Source organism: Triticum aestivum, chromosome 1B (assembly GCF_018294505.1).
Source record: "Triticum aestivum cultivar Chinese Spring chromosome 1B, IWGSC CS RefSeq v2.1, whole genome shotgun sequence".
NCBI classification, from domain to species: Eukaryota; Viridiplantae; Streptophyta; class Magnoliopsida; order Poales; family Poaceae; genus Triticum; species Triticum aestivum.
Window position 1 is genome coordinate 323,735,798 of NC_057795.1, and position 21,683 is coordinate 323,757,480.

Consider the following 21,683-nt stretch of genomic DNA (forward strand, 5'->3'; position numbering starts at 1 on the left):
GCTGTGGTGGTGAGCTAGGGAGCATATTGGAAGAAATCTCTGCCGATTCTGTATTTATCGCTCTTTCTGAAAGACCTTGCATCCATGTGTGGACAGACAGTTTCAGCTATTTGACACTATTCCAGGATTCTATTCTTGAATTTTCGAGAAATCTAACTAGATTATATTCTCTTCACATTTAGGCAGCAGTTTGCGTTAGATGAAGACAAGGCTAAACACACGATACACATTTGTGTAAATCACAGAGGAAGAGCAATGAGGATAGCGAACTATGTGAAAGAGTATCAGAAGAAAAGATCTAGTTACCTCTGTAGCCGTATTTACTGTATTTAATGTTTAGGGAACCCATTCTATATATAGTAGTAGCAAGTGGCCTCTGCTCGCTCAGTACACATTGGGGAAGGATGAAAATAGGAGATAAATATTGCACTTTGTCGAGTCAATTAAGTTTGGACACATCATCCATTGCCATAAGATTAGCAACCCCTTGTTTGTTGAATAACCAGAAGTCAACCATTTTTTGGGTCCCTGAGCTATGTGTGTTTCTTAAAGGTGTCCTGCAAGCTCTTTTTTTAATATATATTAGAAGCCCTTCTCCATTGTTAAGGCAGTAAGCATTTGGTTTTGGTGAAGATTTTGTACAAATGGACTTGTCCCTTTAGTCTACTTGCATGTCATGGATCTTATATTATTTAACGAACGCATGGTAATCTACAAAAAATTGCATGCTTGACAGCACTTGAAAATTGAGGGGGAGAAAAGTGGGAGCTGATGAAATAGAATCACATGGAGCTGACTTAAGTATGATTCCAAAACAGAAAAGGGGTGCAGTCAGTGTGATCTACATTGTCTTTGCCCTTCCTTTTGACAGGAGTGCACTCTTCCCTCATTTATATTGTGCCGGTTTGTTTCGGCTGCTTCCGCGCGTGTGTGTATGAGAGAGAGACTGCTGAGGGGGGAGAGAAGGAAGATCACATGGTGGCCTTTTTTTGGGTATGTGACAGCTTCTCCCTTTAGTCTTTTAGTGCTTCCTTTTATCTCCTCATCAAGGGAAACCCCTTTCAAAACCTCATCAGCTGTTGAGTGAGTGAGTGAGTTCCTTCTCATGCTCCTTTAAGACCCCTCCCTCTTCCCTGCTCATCCCTTTCTTCTTCATTCATCCTCTCTCTCTCTCTCTCTCTCGCCTTTGCCCAAAAGCCATATAATGCGCTGCTGATCCCTTCTTCCAGTTCCAGCTGCCTCCACAATACACCTTGCGGTGACACACACACACACACACGCGCACACACCTTTCTTCTTTTACCAGCCTCCAAGAATCACTCACTCACTGCACGCCATGGAGATTGCCATGGTATGCACAAGAGTTAACCTCCTCATCCTCATCCTCTCCCTCTGCTCGCCATACAAGTTCATCCAGAGCCCCATGGACTTTGGCCCCTTGAACCTGCTCCCCACCACCATCGCTGCGTCCAGTGATTTCGGTAGGATCCTCTTCCACTCCCCGTCCGCGGTGTTGAAGCCCCAGTCCCCGAGGGACATCTCTCTGCTTCTTAGCTTCCTCTCTGCCTCGTCTCTAGGCAAGGTGACAGTGGCGGCCAGGGGTGCGGGTCACTCCATTCATGGACAGGCCCAGGCCCTCGATGGCATTGTGGTGGAGATGCGCTCCTTGCCTGCCGAGATAGAGCTGCACAAAGGAGGAGAAGGAGATGCTTCCTATGCTGATGTGAGCGGCGGAGCCATGTGGATAGAGCTCCTGGAGCAGAGCTTGAAGGCTGGGCTGGCTCCAAGGTCCTGGACTGATTACCTCTACATCACCATTGGTGGGACTTTGTCCAATGCCGGCATCAGCGGGCAGACATTCAAGCATGGGCCTCAGATTAGCAATGTTCTACAGCTGGAGGTAGTCACAGGTACGATAAGAGATGCATGCTGAGGGGGCAAAAAAAGGACAAGATCTTCTTATTTGGCTTTTGGCTCTGTCTCCATTGGCCAACGACATCTTGGTTGCTGATGGGCAGTAGATTTTGTGCTCCTCTTTGATTAACAGGCAGGGGAGAGACCATGACATGCTCGCCCACCAAGAATGCAGAGCTGTTCAGCGCTGTTCTGGGAGGCCTTGGCCAGTTTGGCATCATAACTAGGGCAAGGATCCTGCTGCAGGAAGCTCCACAGAAAGTATGTATGCAGCGTTACACCCGTCTTGTTCTCATTAGTGTAGTGTAAGCCTGTGCCATGCATAGATGATTAATCAGGTTTTCGACTTCATTCAGGTGAAGTGGGTGAGGGCCTTCTACGACGATTTTGGCACCTTCACCAAAGACCAGGAGTTGCTGGTGTCGATGCCGGATATGGTGGACTACGTAGAAGGTTTCATCGTCTTGAACGAACAGTCCCTTCACAGCTCCTCCATCGCCTTCCCTGCAAATATGGACTTCAGCCCAGATTTTGGCACCAAGGGCAGGCCTAAGATCTACTACTGCATAGAGTTTGCGGTTCATGATTATCAGCGCAAGAATACCAATGTGGAGCACGTAAGCTGCAGAACTGTTTTTTTTTTTTGTGTGTGTGAACTTGTCAAGGCTTGGGAATGAATGATCGAGTGTGTGTGCATGTGTTTATTTTCAGGTGGTGGAAGCCATCTCAGTGCAGATGAGCCACATAGCATCCCACCTGTACAGTGTGGAGGTGTCCTACTTTGATTTCCTCAACAGGGTGAGGATGGAGGAGATGAGCCTGAGGAGCAGCGGGCTCTGGGAGGTGCACCACCCGTGGCTCAACATGTTCGTGCCCAAGGCCGGGATCAGGGACCTGAGGGACCTTCTCATGGACAACATCTCACCGGATAACTTTGAGGGGCTCATCCTCATCTATCCACTCCTCAGAGACAAGTAAGCTGTGCTACTAATCAACGCAATGTATTGTAGACATTACATTAAGATATCGCAACTTGGGGCTGGGGGGCACATCAATACGTGGAAGCATTGTTCATAGAAGAAAATATTATCTACCGATTATTTAAGTAACCTTGTTTTTGACAGCTGCGTTAGCTTCCAAGCAGTCCAAGTTGGACAAGCCTTTCTCCGCATCATTTTCGTTTAGTAACGAAGTTCTTTTCTATGTAACCAAAGTGCTGAGAATTAATCAGCTCTGCTCACCGGGCATGGGATAGTCCCTTTTGGCATTAGCATGCTGCCCCATTTTCTACCATCTATACTGCTATAGCAGGCAGTACAGGCCTGAGAACATATCATTTATTCCATATTTCTACGTGGGGCACCATTCTGCTCTTCTTTGGAAGCACCTGCTGTGGTCTTCATGCATAGCATTCATGATTTGGGTGCGTTCTCTTGTACAGTATATTGTAAAGGTCTGGAAGAGAACGTATTATCTTTGATAAATGATGTGTGATGCATCCTTCTGTGCGCCTAGCCGCCTACTTAGGGTCTTCATTAGTATACAGGCATCTTGGTCCCAACACTCTTCTTTTCATAAGAAATAAAAACTGCTCACTCGCCTTTACTACGGAGTGGGTATAGAGGGCAGAAAAGTTGCAGCCCTGCTTTGTACTAACATTGGACACAACACACACACACAAAAATGAGAATATTAGCTCGGTCGGTTGTTTAATGCTGCGAACTCTTTTCTTATTGGAAAGTTCTATGTATGTCTACAATATTTCTGGTAGAAAGTCCACACCTACAGTGGCTTTGTTGGTCGATTGTTGCATGCTTGTGAATGATTGTTTCATGTTTTGTGGGTCCTTCAAATAGAATGACATCTGTCGCCAGCATTGTATGATTTAACTCAAACTATAGCTTTGGCTCAATGAGTGGCATCTTCTTTATTTGATGAAACCTTTGTTAATTACAGGGAGATATGTAAGCAAAGATACTTGCTCTCTCCTTAAAAGAAAAGAAACTGAGATTTGTCCTGCAGTTAAAAAAATGCAATTTGGTTTATTTACGCTCAGATAAGATAAGCTTATCGCAATGCATTATAAACAATAACCGCCATCCAGGTCAATCATCAGCATGTAAGCTCTTTTAATTGGGATAAAACTAATATTTGACTAACTACAAATTTATTTGCTTTGATGCATAACGCTGTTCACAAGTCACACATTCTGTATGTTTTTAAGATTCATTGACCTCACATTCAAGTATCTGCGAGGTGTCACTTCTACCAATAAGTTTACACTAGTTTGCCTGCAAGATGGCTTTCAAATACAAGTCAACTCTTAGCTGTTTGAGGCTTAGCAAAACATCTAGCTTGTGACTCACGATTCATGTTCAATGTACTGAACTACTAGTTTAACAGGCCCAGTGTAGACATGTATCTATAAACATTTAAACAGACGACATTTCTGAGTCAGGATACACCGAACTGCAGGATGTCAACTATATAATTTTCTTCTCCATCTTGTGTTCTTATCCAGGTCATGATCTGGTAGTTGCTGAGATATATCATTTAACTGTTACTCTGTTAATCTGGCAGGTGGGGCACTAACACATCGGTCGTGCTACCGGATTCCGGGTCCACAGAGCAGGTGATGTACGTGGTTGGCATTCTCCGTTCTGCAAACCCTGATGAAGGATGCTCCCACCACTGCCTCCAAGAGCTTCTCCGCCGTCATCGCCACATAGCTGACACCGCCGGAGTGCGCATCGGTGCAAAACAGTACTTGGCTCACCATCCAACTCCGGCTGGCTGGCACCAACACTTTGGCCCGCGTTGGGAGCGGTTCGCGGAGCGCAAAAACCGGTTTGACCCGCTGTCCATCCTCGGGCCAGGCCAAGGTATATTCCCCAAGGGCAGCAATGGGGTTTATGCAAGCTGACAGCATGAATTGTCGCGGCCATTCATCGGTGGTAAAATAAGTGATATAGTTAGGTGACTAAGGTGGGATCCTGTTCTTTCTCTTTCGTAGCTCTTTTCGGGCTGTTTCCTCGGCATTTTGAGGCATGGGTTGGATTATTATGGTGGTGGTGGATCCTGGGAGAACTCAGTGGTTGTGAATACCACTGGGAATTTTGGAACTCTGTACAGGCTGAGGAAGCACAGCTCTAGGGATAGAGATAGTGATTCTGTTCGATCTGTATGTTGCCATTAGCATTGTTGCTATTGTTCTCACTTTCATTCCCACAAGTATGAAACTCTCCGCACTCGACTCCTTTGGGCATCGCTGGTTCATTTCTGCTTTCGAGAAAAAGGGTTTCCCCCGCTTTATATTATAAAGCAACGAACCAAGATTTCGAGAAAAAGGGTTCATTTGTGCTTTCGGCTGACCTTTCATAAAACTTTAAGAGTTAAATCAGAACCCAAGATGATATGCTTACGAATTTACAGAGTGAACTTCTGGGATGAATTGCTCGAGTGTATTGCCCTCCACTCCCCCTCCCTTGAACCCGACTCGCTGCCTTGGCATCTCGAGCCAAGCGGTAGATTCTCGACTAGATCCCTATACCAGGCGATTGTTCCCACCCCTGGTCCGGTGGAGCTCTCGGTGCTCTGGGAGATCAAACTCCCCTTGAAAATCCGCATATTTCTCTGGCAATGGGTCTGAGGTCGCCTGCCCTCGGGCACGGAGGTCTGAAAACGTAATGGCCTGGGGATGGCCTCTGCCCCATTTGTTTGGTACCGGAAGACTGCAACCACATCTTCTTTCGATGCCCTGCGGTGCAGTTCCTATGGAGCTGCTTCCGGGAGGTGGTTGGTGGTAATTGGTGCCATGACAACCTCCCGGATTTGTTTGGGGAGGTCCTTAGGCTCCCTGGCGCTAGTCGCGCCCCCATTTGGGTGGCTTTGGGTACCCTTGCCTGGTCCCTTTAGTGTACCCGTAATAAACTAGTCATCGAACGCGTAATTCCGCTCTGTGTGACTGATGTGATCTATAAAATGTGTGGCTTCTTACAGATCTGGAGACCGCTTAGCAAGCGATGCGACCGAGATGTCATCAACAACATCATTGCGAGTCTTCGTTCCTCGGCATCGGCCTTTGCTCCACCTCCGCCACCACCGCCACCGCCCCCCGAGCCGGATTAGTTCTCCATTTTTAGCTTTCTTTGGGGCTTGTCTTGCTGTGCCCCCAGCGTGACTCTATGACTTATTGTACTCTGTACTGTTGTGTTGGATGCTTGGTTTATTGCTTTATAATATAAAGCGGGGGAAAACCCTTTTTCGTAACTTCTGAGGTTCTTCTAAAATCATTGCTGTGAATTATACACCATGTCCATCTGATATTCTTATCACTATTTTTGTCTGATGTTGGTCTGATGTCTGTTTAGTTCATCGTGACTGACTCTTTCTTTTCCTAACGGGGCCAAAATATTTACCTCATCCATTAATTAAGTTTTTTTTTTTTTTTGCAAAGGATCAAATCTTTTATAAAAGTTCACCGGAAGTACAACGCATCGAGATTCCAAGACCGCTGAACGACCGCTACTGCTGCCAGAATGAACCGCCAACACGCCGTTGTTGCCGCTCCTCTACCGGAGTCGGCTGGACCTTTCCAATGACAGCAGGAAGTCTTCGTGCACGTACCCCTAAGGACCAGCGCCTGGAGCCGTGGTCGTCGCCTTTGAATCCTTGCATAGATAGAAGCATCTGACACCAATTCTCACCACATGACGAGAAATCGTTACACCGCCGCTCCAAGGAGATGGCAGGAATCTATGCAAAAGTTTCGTTGACTATAGCCAGACGGGCGAACTCGAGGAGAATCAAAGCCCGGAAGACAAACTCGAAGAAGAAGCGCCACTATTCCCCTGAGCATCGCACTTGCGAGAACTAAAAAAAAACCTAACCTAAACTACCAACTAGCACGGATGCATCAGGATTCCCGTCACCATCACCGACCGCCGGGGCGGTAGGAGTATCCACGGACTCGCTAGTGAAGCATGGAGGGGAGAGTTTTTCCGAGCTGCATAGGGACAAGGGATAACTGAGAGGAAGTCGTTAGGCGCATCGTATCGATTAATTAAGTAAGAAGAAAATAGTTTGAGTAGAAGGAAAAAAATGTTACAACAGTGTTATTACTCTGCTGGCATGATTCTTTCCAAACGCATTGCACACACGATGACCCGGAGGCTTGCTTCCTTCTTGATAGCTTGTAGTAGTGTCAGAGACCAAGGCCTTTAGTTACGAAAAATCCGTCTTTCACTCCATACAGTCCTGTTGGTGAGCATGGTGATAGATGCCATTACCTTTCTATTTGGCTTCATCTCTCTAGACATGTTAATCCACCAATTCTTCATTGTTCTCTCTGTCACTCATTTGTAGGTATCTATACTATCAAGATGTAACCACTCCTTGACCATCCTCCATAACCTCAGTGTGTCGTGACACTTGTAGATAGGATGCACCGCCGACTCTTGGTCTTGCTTGGATGATGGACATAGCCCACAACTATCCCACCCAAGCTTGGCCAAACGGTGGACGTCCCATATCCTATTCTAGACAACCAACCAACTTCCTTGGGGGTGGGGAGGGGAAGGGGCATGTCCTCCACATGGTCTTGTCCATAGACGTGTGAGTTGCACCGAGGAACCACATCTTTGAAGTAGCGGAATATTCGCCACTTCTTGTGTGCTTCCAAAGAATTGTCATCCTCCAATGTATCATACTTATTATCGTCCCGAAGGTTTTCCAAAGTGTGATAAAGTGTTGAATTTGGGCCATGGTTAAGTCATGTGGCACCTTGAGTTTTGATATTGAAGCGTCGCCGTGCATTACCTCTTTCACCTTCCAATTCTTCCTTTTCGAGGCGACAAAAAATAGTTGGACGGGGGGGGGGGTGTCGTATCCATAGGTTTCTTCTCGTGGAACCATGGGGACTCAAAGAGCGGTGCACACGCTCCGCTCCCGATGATGATAGTTGTCGACACGTAGAACAAGTCCATGGCATTCGTTTCATAAGGGTCCTATGCCCACCCACATCTTGGATGTCGCTTTCCACTCATACCAAGGTCGTCTCAATCTTAGGGCTAGTTCTTTTGCTGGCTTCTAGAATAAGCTGGAGTAATATGCCCCCTACCTAACTTATTCTAGAAGCCCAACCGAATTTATTTATTTTAGAAGCCTACTAATTAAGATTTGACTAGTATGCTTCTAAAAATATATTTTTGGTTGGGCTTCTAGAATGAGCTAGGTAGGGGTAGCTTATTCTAGAAGCCCAAAAAAATCCACCAAAACAACTGGCCCTAAGCACCCGGGCAAACTTTTCCATGTGGAGGACGCCAACGCCATCGAGATCCATGGGATGGCACATGATATTCCAGTTTATCTTGCATTTTATGCATGTTGTCTTGTTCTCCCCTGACCAAAGAAATCCCCGTACAATTTTGTTGATGTTGTGAACCACGTCAGTAGGACCAAGGTGGTGGCATGATAAACCGCCAGCAATTTGAGCACTTATTTAACAAGGACACTGCTCCCGGTGATGGTAATATTCTTTCCTTCCCACTAGACAAACATGGTCGTGATCTTGTCCTCAAGAAAATGAAAGTCCACACCCTTTAACTTCAAACTGAAAGTTTACGCCTCGCATTGGAATATTGATGTTTGATCCTCTCATCACTAAGAAACACATCCAAGGTATAGTTCTTGACCTCAGTGCCATCGTCACTTTTTATTGGCAATATCTTTGCATTGTGTTGACGTTGAACTTTGTTGGCAAAATCTATCACGATTTAGCGAGTCTCACTTTTATTTTTAAAGAAATACACTCAAGTATATCTTGAATAATCATCAACAATAACCAAGCAATATTTCCTCCCACAAAGACTATCATAGGTTGGAGGACCAAAGAGATCCAAATGAAGGAGTGATACGTCTCCAACGTATCTATCATTTTTGATTGTTTCATGATACTGTATTATCAATTTATATGCTTTATATACCATTTTATATCATTTTTTGGAACTAGCCTATTAACCCAGTGCCTAGTACTAGTTGTTGTTTCCTGCATGTTTTTGGTTTTCTAGAAAATCCATACAAAGCAAAATCCAAACATGATGAAACTTTCTGCCATTACTGTCTCCACCAAGCAAGAAATTACAATGAGAATGCAACTAATTACAAACCTGAAAGAGAATGGATAAAATTGTCTAAGAAGGACGACAGTTCAGGTTTAACTCTTACTTTGAGAATCTCAAGCTCAACCTTCAACATTCTCAACCAATCCTGCTGGGAAGCAGTGGCTCCATCAAAGTAGCATTTGTTTCTTTATTTCCAAAGGTTCCATGCTGACAAGATCATGCATTCTTTGAATAGAGGATGGGCCATGTGGTAGCTTATTGGTAGATCATGCCTTGCATGCAGAGAGACGTGTTCCATTTAATCCCCAAGATGTCCCAACAGTTAGAGCTCAACTCACACTCAAAAAATAAGTCTTCGTTGGTATTAAAATCCCTAGAAGCACACAAGAAGCAGGTGTGGTCATCACCAATATCAAACTTAAGCCTGAGGGGCATGTCCTTTGTATTAAATATATCCATCAACATCAGCCATGCAAAAACCTTATGTCTCAAAATGCACTTGGATCTCTAGATAATAGTGATGTATTTGGGTGTAGTCACATTTTTGAAGTAGAACTTGCAGAATTTTCTAGGTTTACACTTGACCTCTCCCCAACATGGGATCTAATCATCTGTCGCAAGAGGGTCAAGATGCATGGAACTCACCAACTGGTACAAATCATCTTACTTCCACTGGCAGAGCAGAGAAAAATGTGTTCCTGGATTTGTGTCTTCATGGAACTGGGCCAATGACACAACACATCTTCATGTAGAGCAAAAGAAAACAAGTGTTGATTGGACTGCATGAGAGATTCACTGTTATGCCACACATCCTTCTAAAGAAGACTTGTGTCCCCAGCCGCAGGCATACACATAGTGATTCTGTAGATGTCCATCAAGGAGAGAATATCATGCCACCAAAAAGAATCACCAATGGGTTTTGCATGTGGTGGTGTGGCATCGTAATAAGCATTCCAAATTAAGATGCCCAAGGCACCTTTTCCTTATGAATGAATTTATGTAAATATTTCAGTAGTAAGGCCTTATTCCACACCTTGAGGCCCATGATTTCAAGCCCCCTTCATTCTTTGGTCTACATATCAAGTCTCAGGCTGCAGGTGAGTCAGTTCTGGCATCCCAACCAACCACTTTCCTCAAAATGCAATGCCTCCTTGCACAATCAAAGATCTTGATAAACTTGAGTGGAATTTTAACTACAAACATTGTGAAAGATAGCAAAGAATATAGCGTTGAATTAACCAATTGAACTCTTGCCCCATAGGATAACTAGACAATAATTTTGTTAGACGTCTCTCAATGCGTCAACATGCAACATTAGCTCACGAACTGTTTGACATGTGGTCCCCAATGGTACCCCTAAGTATGTAATCGACATAATACCGACATGGAACCCAAGAACTGAAGCCAGATCTTTAGAGCGCTCAATATATAAGTTAATGGGCATCAACTAACACTTAGAGAAGTTAATTTTCAAACCCATAGCTTCTTTATCGTATGAAGCTCCACTTGATCGGCAGGCAGAATTAGAAGTGTGTCATCAGCGTATTGGATAAATGGAAAGTCTTCCAAGGGAAGCTGATCAATGGGAAGGATGATGTAACATTCTGACCAAGCCTTATTCACCAGGGATTGCAATAGATCTGTCGCCAACGTGAACAAGAGTGGCGGCAGGGAATCACCCTGACAAACACCTCACCAAGATTTAAATTCTTTTCCAGGAATTCCATTTAGCAATACATGGGAGGAACAAGAATCCAGGAGCATTTTGATCCACATGCATCAACAATCATTAAATCATTCAAGTTTAAGCATTTCTAGGATGAAAGGGTGCTCCATTTATCGAATTCCTTTCTAAAATTTAACTTGAGAATGACACTCTCATTTCCAGAATGCGTACACTGATATATAGATATTCAAATGCACATCCTAAGTAGTCATCTATACTGCGAGTCTTGATAAAACCATACTGATTGCAGTGATCAAGTTTTAAAATCCAACTCTAAAGTCCCTTACCTAGGATTTTAGTAAGCACTTTAAGCACACAATTGAAAGCAAAATAGAACGAAAATCCTAGATCTAGGTCACTACTGGACCATTGTCTCTTACCTAGGATTTTAGTAAACATCCAAGATTGACAAGATTTAGAAGAGAAAGTAGGGGTGAATCAAATTTCCTTTGGTGGAATGTAGATCTAGGTTGCCTCCCTCAGATCCTAGAAGATCGACAAGTTTGAGTGGCTAGGGAGGAAGATCGAGAAAGTTTAAACATTGGGAAAGAATGGAGGAGAGAGAGCAAAGAAGTAATTCAACTTGGGGAAGAAGACCTACTATTTATAGTCCCCTCACAAATCCAACCGTTACACAGCTTTTGCACTAAGAGGTACTACCGCTCTAGAGAGCGGTACTACCGCAGTCTCGTATAGGTTGCACTAAAATGCCTAGGTGGCAGTACTGCTCCTGAGGGCGACACTACCGCATGCCCCTTTGGGGTAGCGCTGCAACGCCTGAGTAGTACAACCACTCAGGGGTCCGGTAGTACTGGATGAATTAAAATAGTTGGTACTTTCGTAGTACTACTGCCTTAATACTACTCGCAAAATAGAGGGGATTCACCCCATGTGGTAGTCGGTCATACAGTTGGTGTGGTGGTACTGCATCCATAGGGGACGGTACGTTTGGTGTGTCGGGCAGTAGTACCGGTCTAGGGCAGTTAGTGGTAATACTGCTCTTACGAGGGGAGTGGTACTACCACGATACAACGGGGCAGTGAAAAACATGAACTTCAAAATTAGAGTGAGGATCTCAAAAGAATGGGAAGGTATCATGAGTGCAAATTTGTTTTTGTGCACGTGTTTTGATTCCACCCATCCCTTCCAACGCGGACCCCTCTTAATAGTACGGTTTCCTATTATTTAAAGAAAGTAAACTCTCCATAACACCATCTTTGCTCTTTTCCTTTCAAAGGGGAACCTAACTGTCATATGCCACTTTCAAATATTCATGTGTACCTCAAGCACACGATTAGACCACAAATCGTGTTGTCATCGACACCAAAATCACTTAGGGAGGGAAAGCCCTTTCACCAGAGTCGACCACCTCCATGCGACCATGTCCTCCTTGCTTGCGAACTCATCATCGATTTGCCCCTCCGCCCATCGGTGATGTGCCGGAGATTGAGGTTGTAGCATTGGTCCTCCCGCACCAGCCGAAATGTCGACATCGGTGATGTCGGCTGCACCTCCGCCATGACGGTGTTGAAGTGCGCCTACACATACTCCATGGTGAAGCCGACAAGGACTGACGCGGGCTTGGGTGTTGGCTCATCGTCGAATGCCTCCTCCATTGTCGGTCATCGTTGCTCACCTTCGGCGAGCTCGCCGACAAGTCAGGCTCTATCCTGTTGGAAATATGCCCTAGAGGCAATAATAAAATGGTTATTATTATATTTCCTTGTTCATGATAATTGTCTATTATTCATGCTATAATTGTGTTATCCGGAAATCGTAATACATGTGTGAATACATAGACCACAACATGTCCCTAGTGAGCCTCTAGTTGACTAGCTCGTTTATCAATGGATGGTTACGGTTTCCTGACCATGGACATTGGATGTCATTGATAACGGGATCTCATCATTGGGAGAATGATGTGATGGACAAGACCCAATCCTAAGCATAGCACAAGATCGTGTAGTTCGTTTGCTAGAGCTTTTCTAATGTCAAGTATCATTTCCTTAGACCATGAGATCGTGTAACTTCTGGATACCGTAAGAGTGCTTTGGGTGTACCAAACGTCACAACGTAACTGGGTGGCTATAAAGGTATACTACAGGTATCTCCGAAAGTGTCTGTTGGGTTGACACGAATCGAGACTGGGATTTGTCACTCTGTATGACGGAGAGGTATCTCTGGGCCCACTCGGTAACGCATCATCATAATGAGCTCAATGTGACCAAGTGGTTGGTCATGGGATCATGCATTACGGTACGAGTAAAGTGACTTGTCGGTAATGAGATTGAACGAGGTATTAGGATACCGACGATCTCGGGCAAGTAACGTACCGATTGACAAAGGGAATTGTATACGGGATTACTTGAATCCTCGACATCGTGGTTCATCCGATGAGATCGTCGAGGATCATGTGGGAGCCAACATGGGTATCCAGGTCCCGCTGTTGGTTATTGACTAATAGTCGTCTCGGTCATGTCTGCGTGTCTCCCGAACCCGTAGGGTCTACACACTTAAGGTTCGGTGACGCTAGGGTTGTAGAGATATTAGTATGCGGTAACCAGAAAGTTGTTCGGAGTCCCGGATGAGATCCCGAACGTCATGAGGAGTTCCGGAATGGTCCGGAGGTGAAGATTTGTATATAGGAAGTCCAGTTTCGGCCGCCGGGAAAGTTTCGGGGTCACTGGTATTATACCAGGACCACCGGAAGGGCCCCGGAGGTCCACCGGGTGGGGCCACCTATCCCGGAGGGCCCCATGGGCTGAAGTGGGAAGGGAACCAGCCCCTGGTGGGCTGGTGCGCCCCCCTTGGGCCTCCCCCTGCGCCTAGGGTTGGAAACCCTAGGGGTGGGGGGCGCCCCACTTGGCTTGGGGGGCAAGTTTCCCCCCTTGGCCGCCCCCCCTTGAGATGGGATCTCTAGGGGCCGGCGCCCCCCAGGGCCACTATATAAAGAAGGGGGAGGGAGGCTGCACACCCCATCCCCTGGCGCCTCCCTCTCCCTCCGTAACACCTCTCCCTCTCGCTGAGCTTGGCGAAGCCCTGCCGAGATCGCCGCTACTTCCACCACCACACCGTCGTGCTGCTGGATCTCCATCAACCTCTCCCTCCCCTTGCTGGATCAAGAAGGAGGAGACGTCTTCCCCAACCGTACGTGTGTTGAACGCGGAGGTGCCATCCGTTCAGCGCTAGGATCATCGGTGATTTGGATCACGACGAGTACGACTCCATCAACCCCGTTCTCTTGAACGCTTCCGCTCGCGATCTACAAGGGTATGTAGATGCACTCCTCTCTGTCGTTGCTAGATGACTCCATAGATTGATCTTGGTGATGTGTAGAATTTTTTTATTTTCTACTACGTTCCCCAACAGTGGCATCATGAGCTAGGTCTATGCGTAGTTTCTATGCACGAGTAGAACACAAGATTGTTGTGGGCGTTGGTTTTGTCAATTTTCTTGCCACTACTAGTCTTATCTTGTTTCGGCGGCATCGTGGGATGAAGCGGCCCAGACCGAGCTTACATGTACGCTTACGTGAGACAGGTTCCACCGACTGACATGCACTAGTTGCATAAGGTGGCTAGCAGGTGTCTGTCTCTCCCACTTTAGTCGGATCGGATTCGATGAAAAGGGTCCTTATGAAGGGTAAATAGAAATTGGCATATCACGTTGTGGTTTTGGCGTAGGTAAGAAACGTTCTTGCTAGAAACCTATAGCAGCCACGTAAAAACATGCAACAACAATTAGAGGACGTCTAACTTGTTTTTGCAGCATATGCCTTGTGATGTGATATGGCCAAAAGGATGTGATGAATGAAATATATGTGATGTATGAGATTGATCATGTTCTTGTAATAGGAATCACGACTTGCATGTCGATGAGTATGACAACCGGCAGGAGCCATAGGAGTTGTCTTTATTTTTTGTATGACCTGCGTGTCATTGAATAACGCCATGTAATTACTTTACTTTATTGCTAAACACGTTAGCCATACAAGTAGAAGTAATCGTTGGCGTGACAACTTCATGAAGACACGATGATGGAGATCATGATGATGGAGATCATGGTGTCATGCCGGTGACGATGATGATCATGGCGCCCCGAAGATGGAGATCAAAAGGAGCAAAATGATATTGGCCATATCATGTCACTATTTGATTGCATGTGATGTTTATCATGTTTTGCTTCTTATTTGCTTAGTACGACGGTAGTAAATAAGATGATCCCTCATAATAATTTCAAGAAAGTGTTCCCCCTAACTGTGCGCCGTTGCGAAAGTTCGTTCACATACAACGGGTGTAAGCCAGATTTACACATGCAAAACACTTAGGTTGACTTGACGAGCCTAGCATGTACAGACATGGCCTCGGAACACAAGAGACCGAAAGGTCGAACATGAGTCGTATAGAAGATACGATCAACATGAAGATGTTCACCGATGATGACTAGTCCGTCTCACGTGATGATCGGACACGGCCTAGTTGACTCGGATCATGGATCACTTAGATGACTAGAGGGATGTCTATCTGAGTGGGAGTTCATTATATAATTTGATTAGATGAACTTAATTATCATGAACTTAGTCTAAAATCTTTGCAATATGTCTTGTAGATCAAATGGCCCACGCTAATGTTGCCCTCAACTTCAACGCGTTCCTAGAGAAAACCAAGCTGAAAGACGATGGCAGCAACTATACGGACTGGGTCCGGAACTTGAGGATCATCCTCATAGCTGCCAAGAAAGCATATGTCCTAGATGCACCGCTAGGTGAAGCACCCGTTTTCCCAGCAACTCAAGACGTTATGAACGCCTGGCAGTCGCGTAGTGATGATTACTCCCTGGTTCAGTGCGGCATGCTTTACAGCTTAGAACCGGGGCTCCAAAAGCGTTTTGAGCAGCACGGAGCATATGAGATGTTCCAAGAGCTGAAAATGGTTTTCCAAGCTCACGCCCGGGTCGAGAGATATGAAGTCTCCGACAAGTTCTACAGTTGTAAGATGGAGGAGAATGGTTCTGTCAGCGAGCACATACTCAAAATGTCTGGGTTGCACAACCGCTTATCTCAACTGGGAGTTAATCTCCCGGATGACGCGGTGGTCGACAGAATCCTCCAGTCGCTCCCACCTAGCTACAAGAGCTTTGTGATGAACTTCAATATGCAGGGGATGGTGAAAACCATTCCTGAGGTATATTCAATGCTGAAATCAGCGGAGGTGGAGATCAAAAAGGAACATCAAGTGTTGATGGTCAATAAAACCACTAGTTTCAAGAAAGGCAAGGGTAAGAAGAACTTCAAGAAGGACGGCAAGGGAGTTGCCGCGCCCGGTAAGCCAGTTGCCGGGAAGAAGCCAAAGCATGGACCCAAACCTGAGACTGAGTGCTTTTATTGCAAGGGAAGCGGACACTGGAAGCGGAACTGCCCCAAGTACTTAGCGGACAAGAAGGCCGGCAACACCAAAGGTATATGTGATATACATGTAATTGATGTGTACCTTACCAGTACTCGTAGTAGCTCCTGGGTATTTGATACCGGTGCGGTTGCTCATATTTGTAACTCAAAACAGGAGCTGCGGAATAAGCGGAGACTGGCGAAGGACGAGGTGACGATGCGCGTCGGGAATGGTTCCAAGGTCGATGTGATCGCCGTCGGCACGCTACCTCTACATTTACCTACGGGATTAGTTTTAAACCTCAATAATTGTTATTTAGTGCCAGCTTTGAGCATGAACATTGTATCTGGATCTCGTTTAATACGAGATGGCTACTCATTTAAATCCGAGAATAATGGTTGTTCTATTTATATGAGAGATATGTTTTATGGTCATGCCCCGCTGGTCAATGGTTTATTCTTAATGAATCTCGAACGTGATGTTACACATATTCATAGTGTGAATACCAAAAGATGTAAGGTTGATAACGATAGTCCCACATACTTGTGGCACTGCCGCCTTGGTCACATTGGTGTCAAACGCATGAAGAAGCTCCATGCTGATGGACTTTTGGAGTCTCTTGATTACGAATCATTTGACACATGCGAACCATGCCTCATGGGCAAAATGACCAAGACTCCGTTCTCCGGAACAATGGAGCGAGCAACCAACTTATTGGAAATCATACATACTGATGTGTGCGGTCCAATGAGCGTTGAGGCTCGCGGAGGCTATCGTTATGTTCTCACTCTCACTGACGACTTGAGTAGATATGGGTATGTCTACTTGATGAAACACAAGTCTGAGACCTTTGAAAAGTTCAAGGAATTTCAGAGTGAGGTAGAGAATCAACGTGACCGAAAGATAAAGTTCTTACGATCAGATCGTGGGGGAGAATATTTAAGTCACGAATTTGGTACGCACTTAAGGAAATGTGGAATCGTTTCACAACTCACGCCGCCTGGAACACCTCAGCGTAACGGTGTGTCCGAACGTCGTAATCGCACTCTATTGGATATGGTGCGATCTATGATGTCACTCACCGATTTACCGCTATCATTTTGGGGATACGCTCTAGAGACAGCTACATTCACTTTAAATAGGGCACCGTCTAAATCCGTTGAGACGACACCGTATGAATTATGGTTTGGGAAGAAACCTAAGCTGTCGTTTCTAAAAGTTTGGGGATGCGATGCTTATGTCAAGAAACTTCAACCTGAAAAGCTCGAACCCAAGTCGGAAAAATGCGTCTTCATAGGATACCCTAAGGAAACCATTGGGTATACCTTCTACCTCAGATCCGAAGGCAAGATCTTTGTTGCCAAGAACGGGTCCTTTCTGGAGAAAGAGTTTCTCTCGAGAGAAGTAAGTGGGAGGAAAGTAGAACTCGATGAAGTACTACCTCTTGAACCGGAAAGTAGCGCAGCTCAGGAAGATGTTCCTGTGGTGCCTGCACCGACTAGAGAGGAAGTTAATGATGATGATCAAGGTACTTCGGATCAAGTTGCTACTGAACTTCGAAGGTCCACAAGGACACGTTCCACACCAGAATGGTATGGCAACCCTGTCCTGGAAATCATGTTGTTAGACAACGGTGAACCTTCGAACTATGAAGAAGCGATGGCGGGCCCAGATTCCAACAAATGGCTTGAAGCCATGCAATCCGAGATAGGATCCATGTATGAAAACAAAGTATGGACTTTGACAGACTTGCCCGATGATCGGCGAGCGATAGAAAATAAATGGATCTTTAAGAAGAAGACGGACGCGGATGGTAATGTTACCATCTATAAGGCTCGACTTGTCGCTAAGGGTTATCGACAAGTTCAAGGGGTTGACTACGATGAGACCTTCTCACCCGTAGCGAAGCTGAAGTCCGTCCGAATCATGTTAGCAATTGCCGCATACTATGATTATGAGATATGGCAAATGGACGTCAAAACGGCATTCCTTAACGGCTTTCTTAAGGAAGAATTGTATATGATGCAGCCGGAAGGTTTTGTCGATCCTAAGAATGCTAACAAGGTATGCAAGCTCCAGCGCTCCATCTATGGGCTGGTGCAAGCATCTCGGAGTTGGAACATTCGCTTTAATGAAATGATCAAAGCGTTTGGGTTTATGCAGACTTATGGAGAAGCCTGCGTTTACAAGAAAGTGAGTGGGAGCTCTGTAGCATTTCTCATATTATATGTGGATGACATACTTTTGATGGGAAATGATATAGAACTTTTGGACAGCATTAAGGCCTACTTGAATAAGTGTTTTTCAATGAAGGACCTTGGAGAAGCTGCTTACATATTAGGCATCAAGATCTATAGAGATAGATCGAGACGCCTCATAGGTCTTTCACAAAGCACATACCTTGATAAGATATTGAAGAAGTTCAATATGGATCAGTCCAAGAAGGGATTCTTGCCTGTGTTGCAAGGTGTGAAATTGAGCTCGGCTCAATGTCCGACCACGGCAGAAGATAGAGAAAAGATGAGTGTCGTCCCCTATGCCTCGGCCATAGGGTCTATCATGTATGCCATGCTGTGTACCAGACCTGATGTAAACCTTGCCGTAAGTTTGGTAGGAAGGTACCAAAGTAATCCCGGCATGGAACACTGGACAGCGGTCAAGAATATCCTGAAGTACCTGAAAAGGACTAAGGATATGTTTCTCGTATATGGAGGTGACGAAGAGCTCGTCGTAAAGGGTTACGTCGACGCTAGCTTCGACACAGATCTGGATGACTCTAAGTCACAAACCGGATACGTGTATATTTTGAATGGTGGGGCAGTAAGCTGGTGCAGTTGCAAGCAAAGCGTCGTGGCGGGATCTACATGTGAAGCGGAGTACATGGCAGCCTCGGAGGCAGCACATGAAGCAATCTGGATGAAGGAGTTCATTACCGACCTAGGAGTTATTCCCAATGCGTCGGGGCCGATGACTCTCTTCTGTGACAACACTGGAGCCATTGCCCTTGCCAAGGAGCCCAGGTTTCACAAGAAGACCAGACACATCAAGCGTCGCTTCAACTCCATTCGTGAAAATGTTCAAGATGGAGACATAGATATTTGTAAAGTGCACACAGATCTGAATGTCGCAGATCCGTTGACTAAACCTCTTCCGCGAGCAAAACATGATCAACACCAGAACTCTATGGGTGTTCGATTCATCACAATGTAACTAGATTATTGACTCTAGTGCAAGTGGGAGACTGTTGGAAATATGCCCTAGAGGCAATAATAAAATGGTTATTATTATATTTCCTTGTTCATGATAATTGTCTATTGTTCATGCTATAATTGTGTTATCCGGAAATCGTAATACATGTGTGAATACATAGACCACAACATGTCCCTAGTGAGCCTCTAGTTGACTAGCTCGTTTATCAATGGATGGTTACGGTTTCCTGACCATGGACATTGGATGTCATTGATAACGGGATCACATCATTGGGAGAATGATGTGATGGACAAGACCCAATCCTAAGCATAGCACAAGATCGTGTAGTTCGTTTGCTAGAGCTTTTCTAATGTCAAGTATCATTTCCTTAGACCATGAGATCGTGTAACTTCCGGATACCATAAGAGTGCTTTGGGTGTACCAAACGTCACAACGTAACTAGGTGGCTATAAAGGTATACTACATGTATCTCCGAAAGTGTCTGTTGGGTTGACACGAATCGAGACTGGGATTTGTCACTCCGTATGACGGAGAGGTATCTCTGGGCCCACTCGGTAACGCATCATCATAATGAGCTCAATGTGACCAAGTGGTTGGTCATGGGATCATGCATTACGGTACGAGTAAAGTGACTTGCCGGTAATGAGATTGAATGAGGTATTAGGATACCGACGATCGAATCTCGGGCAAGTAACATACCAATTGACAAAGGGAATTGTATACGGGATTACTTGAATCCTCGACATCGTGGTTCATCCGATCAGATCATCGAGGATCATGTGGGATCCAACATGGGTATCTAGGTCCCGCTGTTGGTTATTGACCGAGAGTCGTCTCGGTCATGTCTGCGTGTCTCCCGAACCCGTAGGGTCTACACACTTAAGGTTCGGTGACGCTAGGGTTGTAGAGATATTAGTATGCGGTAACCTGAAAGTTGTTCGGAGTCCCGAATGAGATCCCGGACATCACGAGGAGTTTCGGAATGGTCCAGAGGTGAAGATTTGTATATAGGAAGTCCAGTTTCGGCTGCCGGGAAAGTTTCGGGGTCACCGGTATTGTGCCGGGACCACCGGAAGGGTCCCGGGGGTCCATCGGGTGGGTCCACCTATCCCTGAGGGCCCCATGGGCTGAAGTGGGAAGGGAACCAGCCCCTGGTGGGTTGGTGCGCCCCCCTTGGGCCTCCCCCTGCACCTAGGGTTGGGAACCCTAGGGGTGGGGGCGCCCAACTTGGCTTGGGGGGCAAGTTTCCCCCTTTGGCCGCCCCCCTTCAGATGGGATCTCTAGGGGACGGCGCCCCCCAGGGCCCCTATATAAAGAAGGGGGAGGGAGGGCTGCGCACCCCAGCCCCTGGCGCCTCCCTCTCCCTCCGTAACACCTCTCCCTCTCGTTGAGCTTGGCGAAGCCCTGCCGAGATCGCCGCTACTTCCACCACCATGCCGTCGTGCTGCTGGATCCCCATCAACCTCTCCCTCCCCTTGCTGGATCAAGAAGGAGGAGACGTCTTCCCCAACCATACGTGTGTTGAACATGGAGGTGTCGTCCGTTCGGCGCTAGGATCATCGGTGATTTGGATCACGACGAGTACGACTCCATCAACCCCGTTCTCTTGAGCGCTTCCACTCGCGATCTACAAGGGTATGTAGATGCACTCCTCTCTCTTGTTGCTAGATGACTCCATAGATTGATCTTGTTGATGCGTAGAAAATTTTTATTTTCTGCTACGTTCCCCAACATATCCTTCATGCACGACAGGCCTTCCTGTCAGCTGCAAGGCCGACCAACTCATGCTTTTGCTCCGGTGAAAGGCTCCATGACAATGTGCTAGAGCTCATCCTCATGGACGAAGTGGTGCACAAAGGAGCAAGGGAAGCGGACATGGTGCGACGCGGATCACATATAAATAGTGGGCGCCAGCCAGGCCAAGCGGCGGGTTGTTTCAATGTGGACACCGGAGTGGGTTTCTCGGCTATCGCTCATGTTTAATGCCGGCAAGCGGCTTTAATGCGGTAGCTAGTCGTCTCGTTGCCCTGTCCAGTCACATCACTCCAGCATTAAACTGGCACGAAGACTGGTATGCGGCATGGGCGATGCTCTCAGCCGGCTGGCAGCTTCAATGCCGACTCCACTGATCGCTCGCGTCCCCGATGGGCTGGCATTAATGTGGTGAGGGGAGTCGAGGTGCGATTGCTCCAGAGAGGGTGTGCCACATGAGGTGGTTTTGGGTGGGACCGTGTTGTCAGACGCATACATGGCAGCGGTCCGGACATGTGCAAACCTCCCATAGTTTGCGTCCGGTTTGCAGGAAAGTGAATGAGTGGACATGTC

The 21,683-nt window shown here is 46.2% G+C and overlaps 1 protein-coding gene across 1 annotated transcript; it reads left to right on the plus strand.

The window, feature by feature from the left end:
* Positions 1-880: 880 nt before the first annotated feature.
* Positions 881-5,172, plus strand: LOC123121802 (cytokinin dehydrogenase 3). The gene is made up of 5 exons (XM_044541864.1): positions 881-1,910; positions 2,048-2,175; positions 2,271-2,531; positions 2,626-2,888; positions 4,495-5,172. The coding sequence occupies exons 1-5, from the start codon at positions 1,337-1,339 to the stop codon at positions 4,835-4,837; spliced, it is 1,569 nt and encodes a 522-aa protein (XP_044397799.1). The 5' UTR covers positions 881-1,336; the 3' UTR covers positions 4,838-5,172.
* The last annotated feature ends 16,511 nt before the right edge of the window (positions 5,173-21,683 follow it).

Excerpts from the sequence above, each read along its gene's own strand:
- LOC123121802 (XM_044541864.1), top strand. The coding sequence starts at position 1,337 with ATGGAGATTGCCATGGTATGCACAAGAGTTAACCTCCTCATCCTCATC. Across the intron at positions 2,176-2,270 it reads TGCAGGAAGCTCCACAGAAA|GTGAAGTGGGTGAGGGCCTT; the intron begins GTATGTATGCAG and ends GACTTCATTCAG. Across the intron at positions 2,532-2,625 it reads AGAATACCAATGTGGAGCAC|GTGGTGGAAGCCATCTCAGT; the intron begins GTAAGCTGCAGA and ends GTTTATTTTCAG.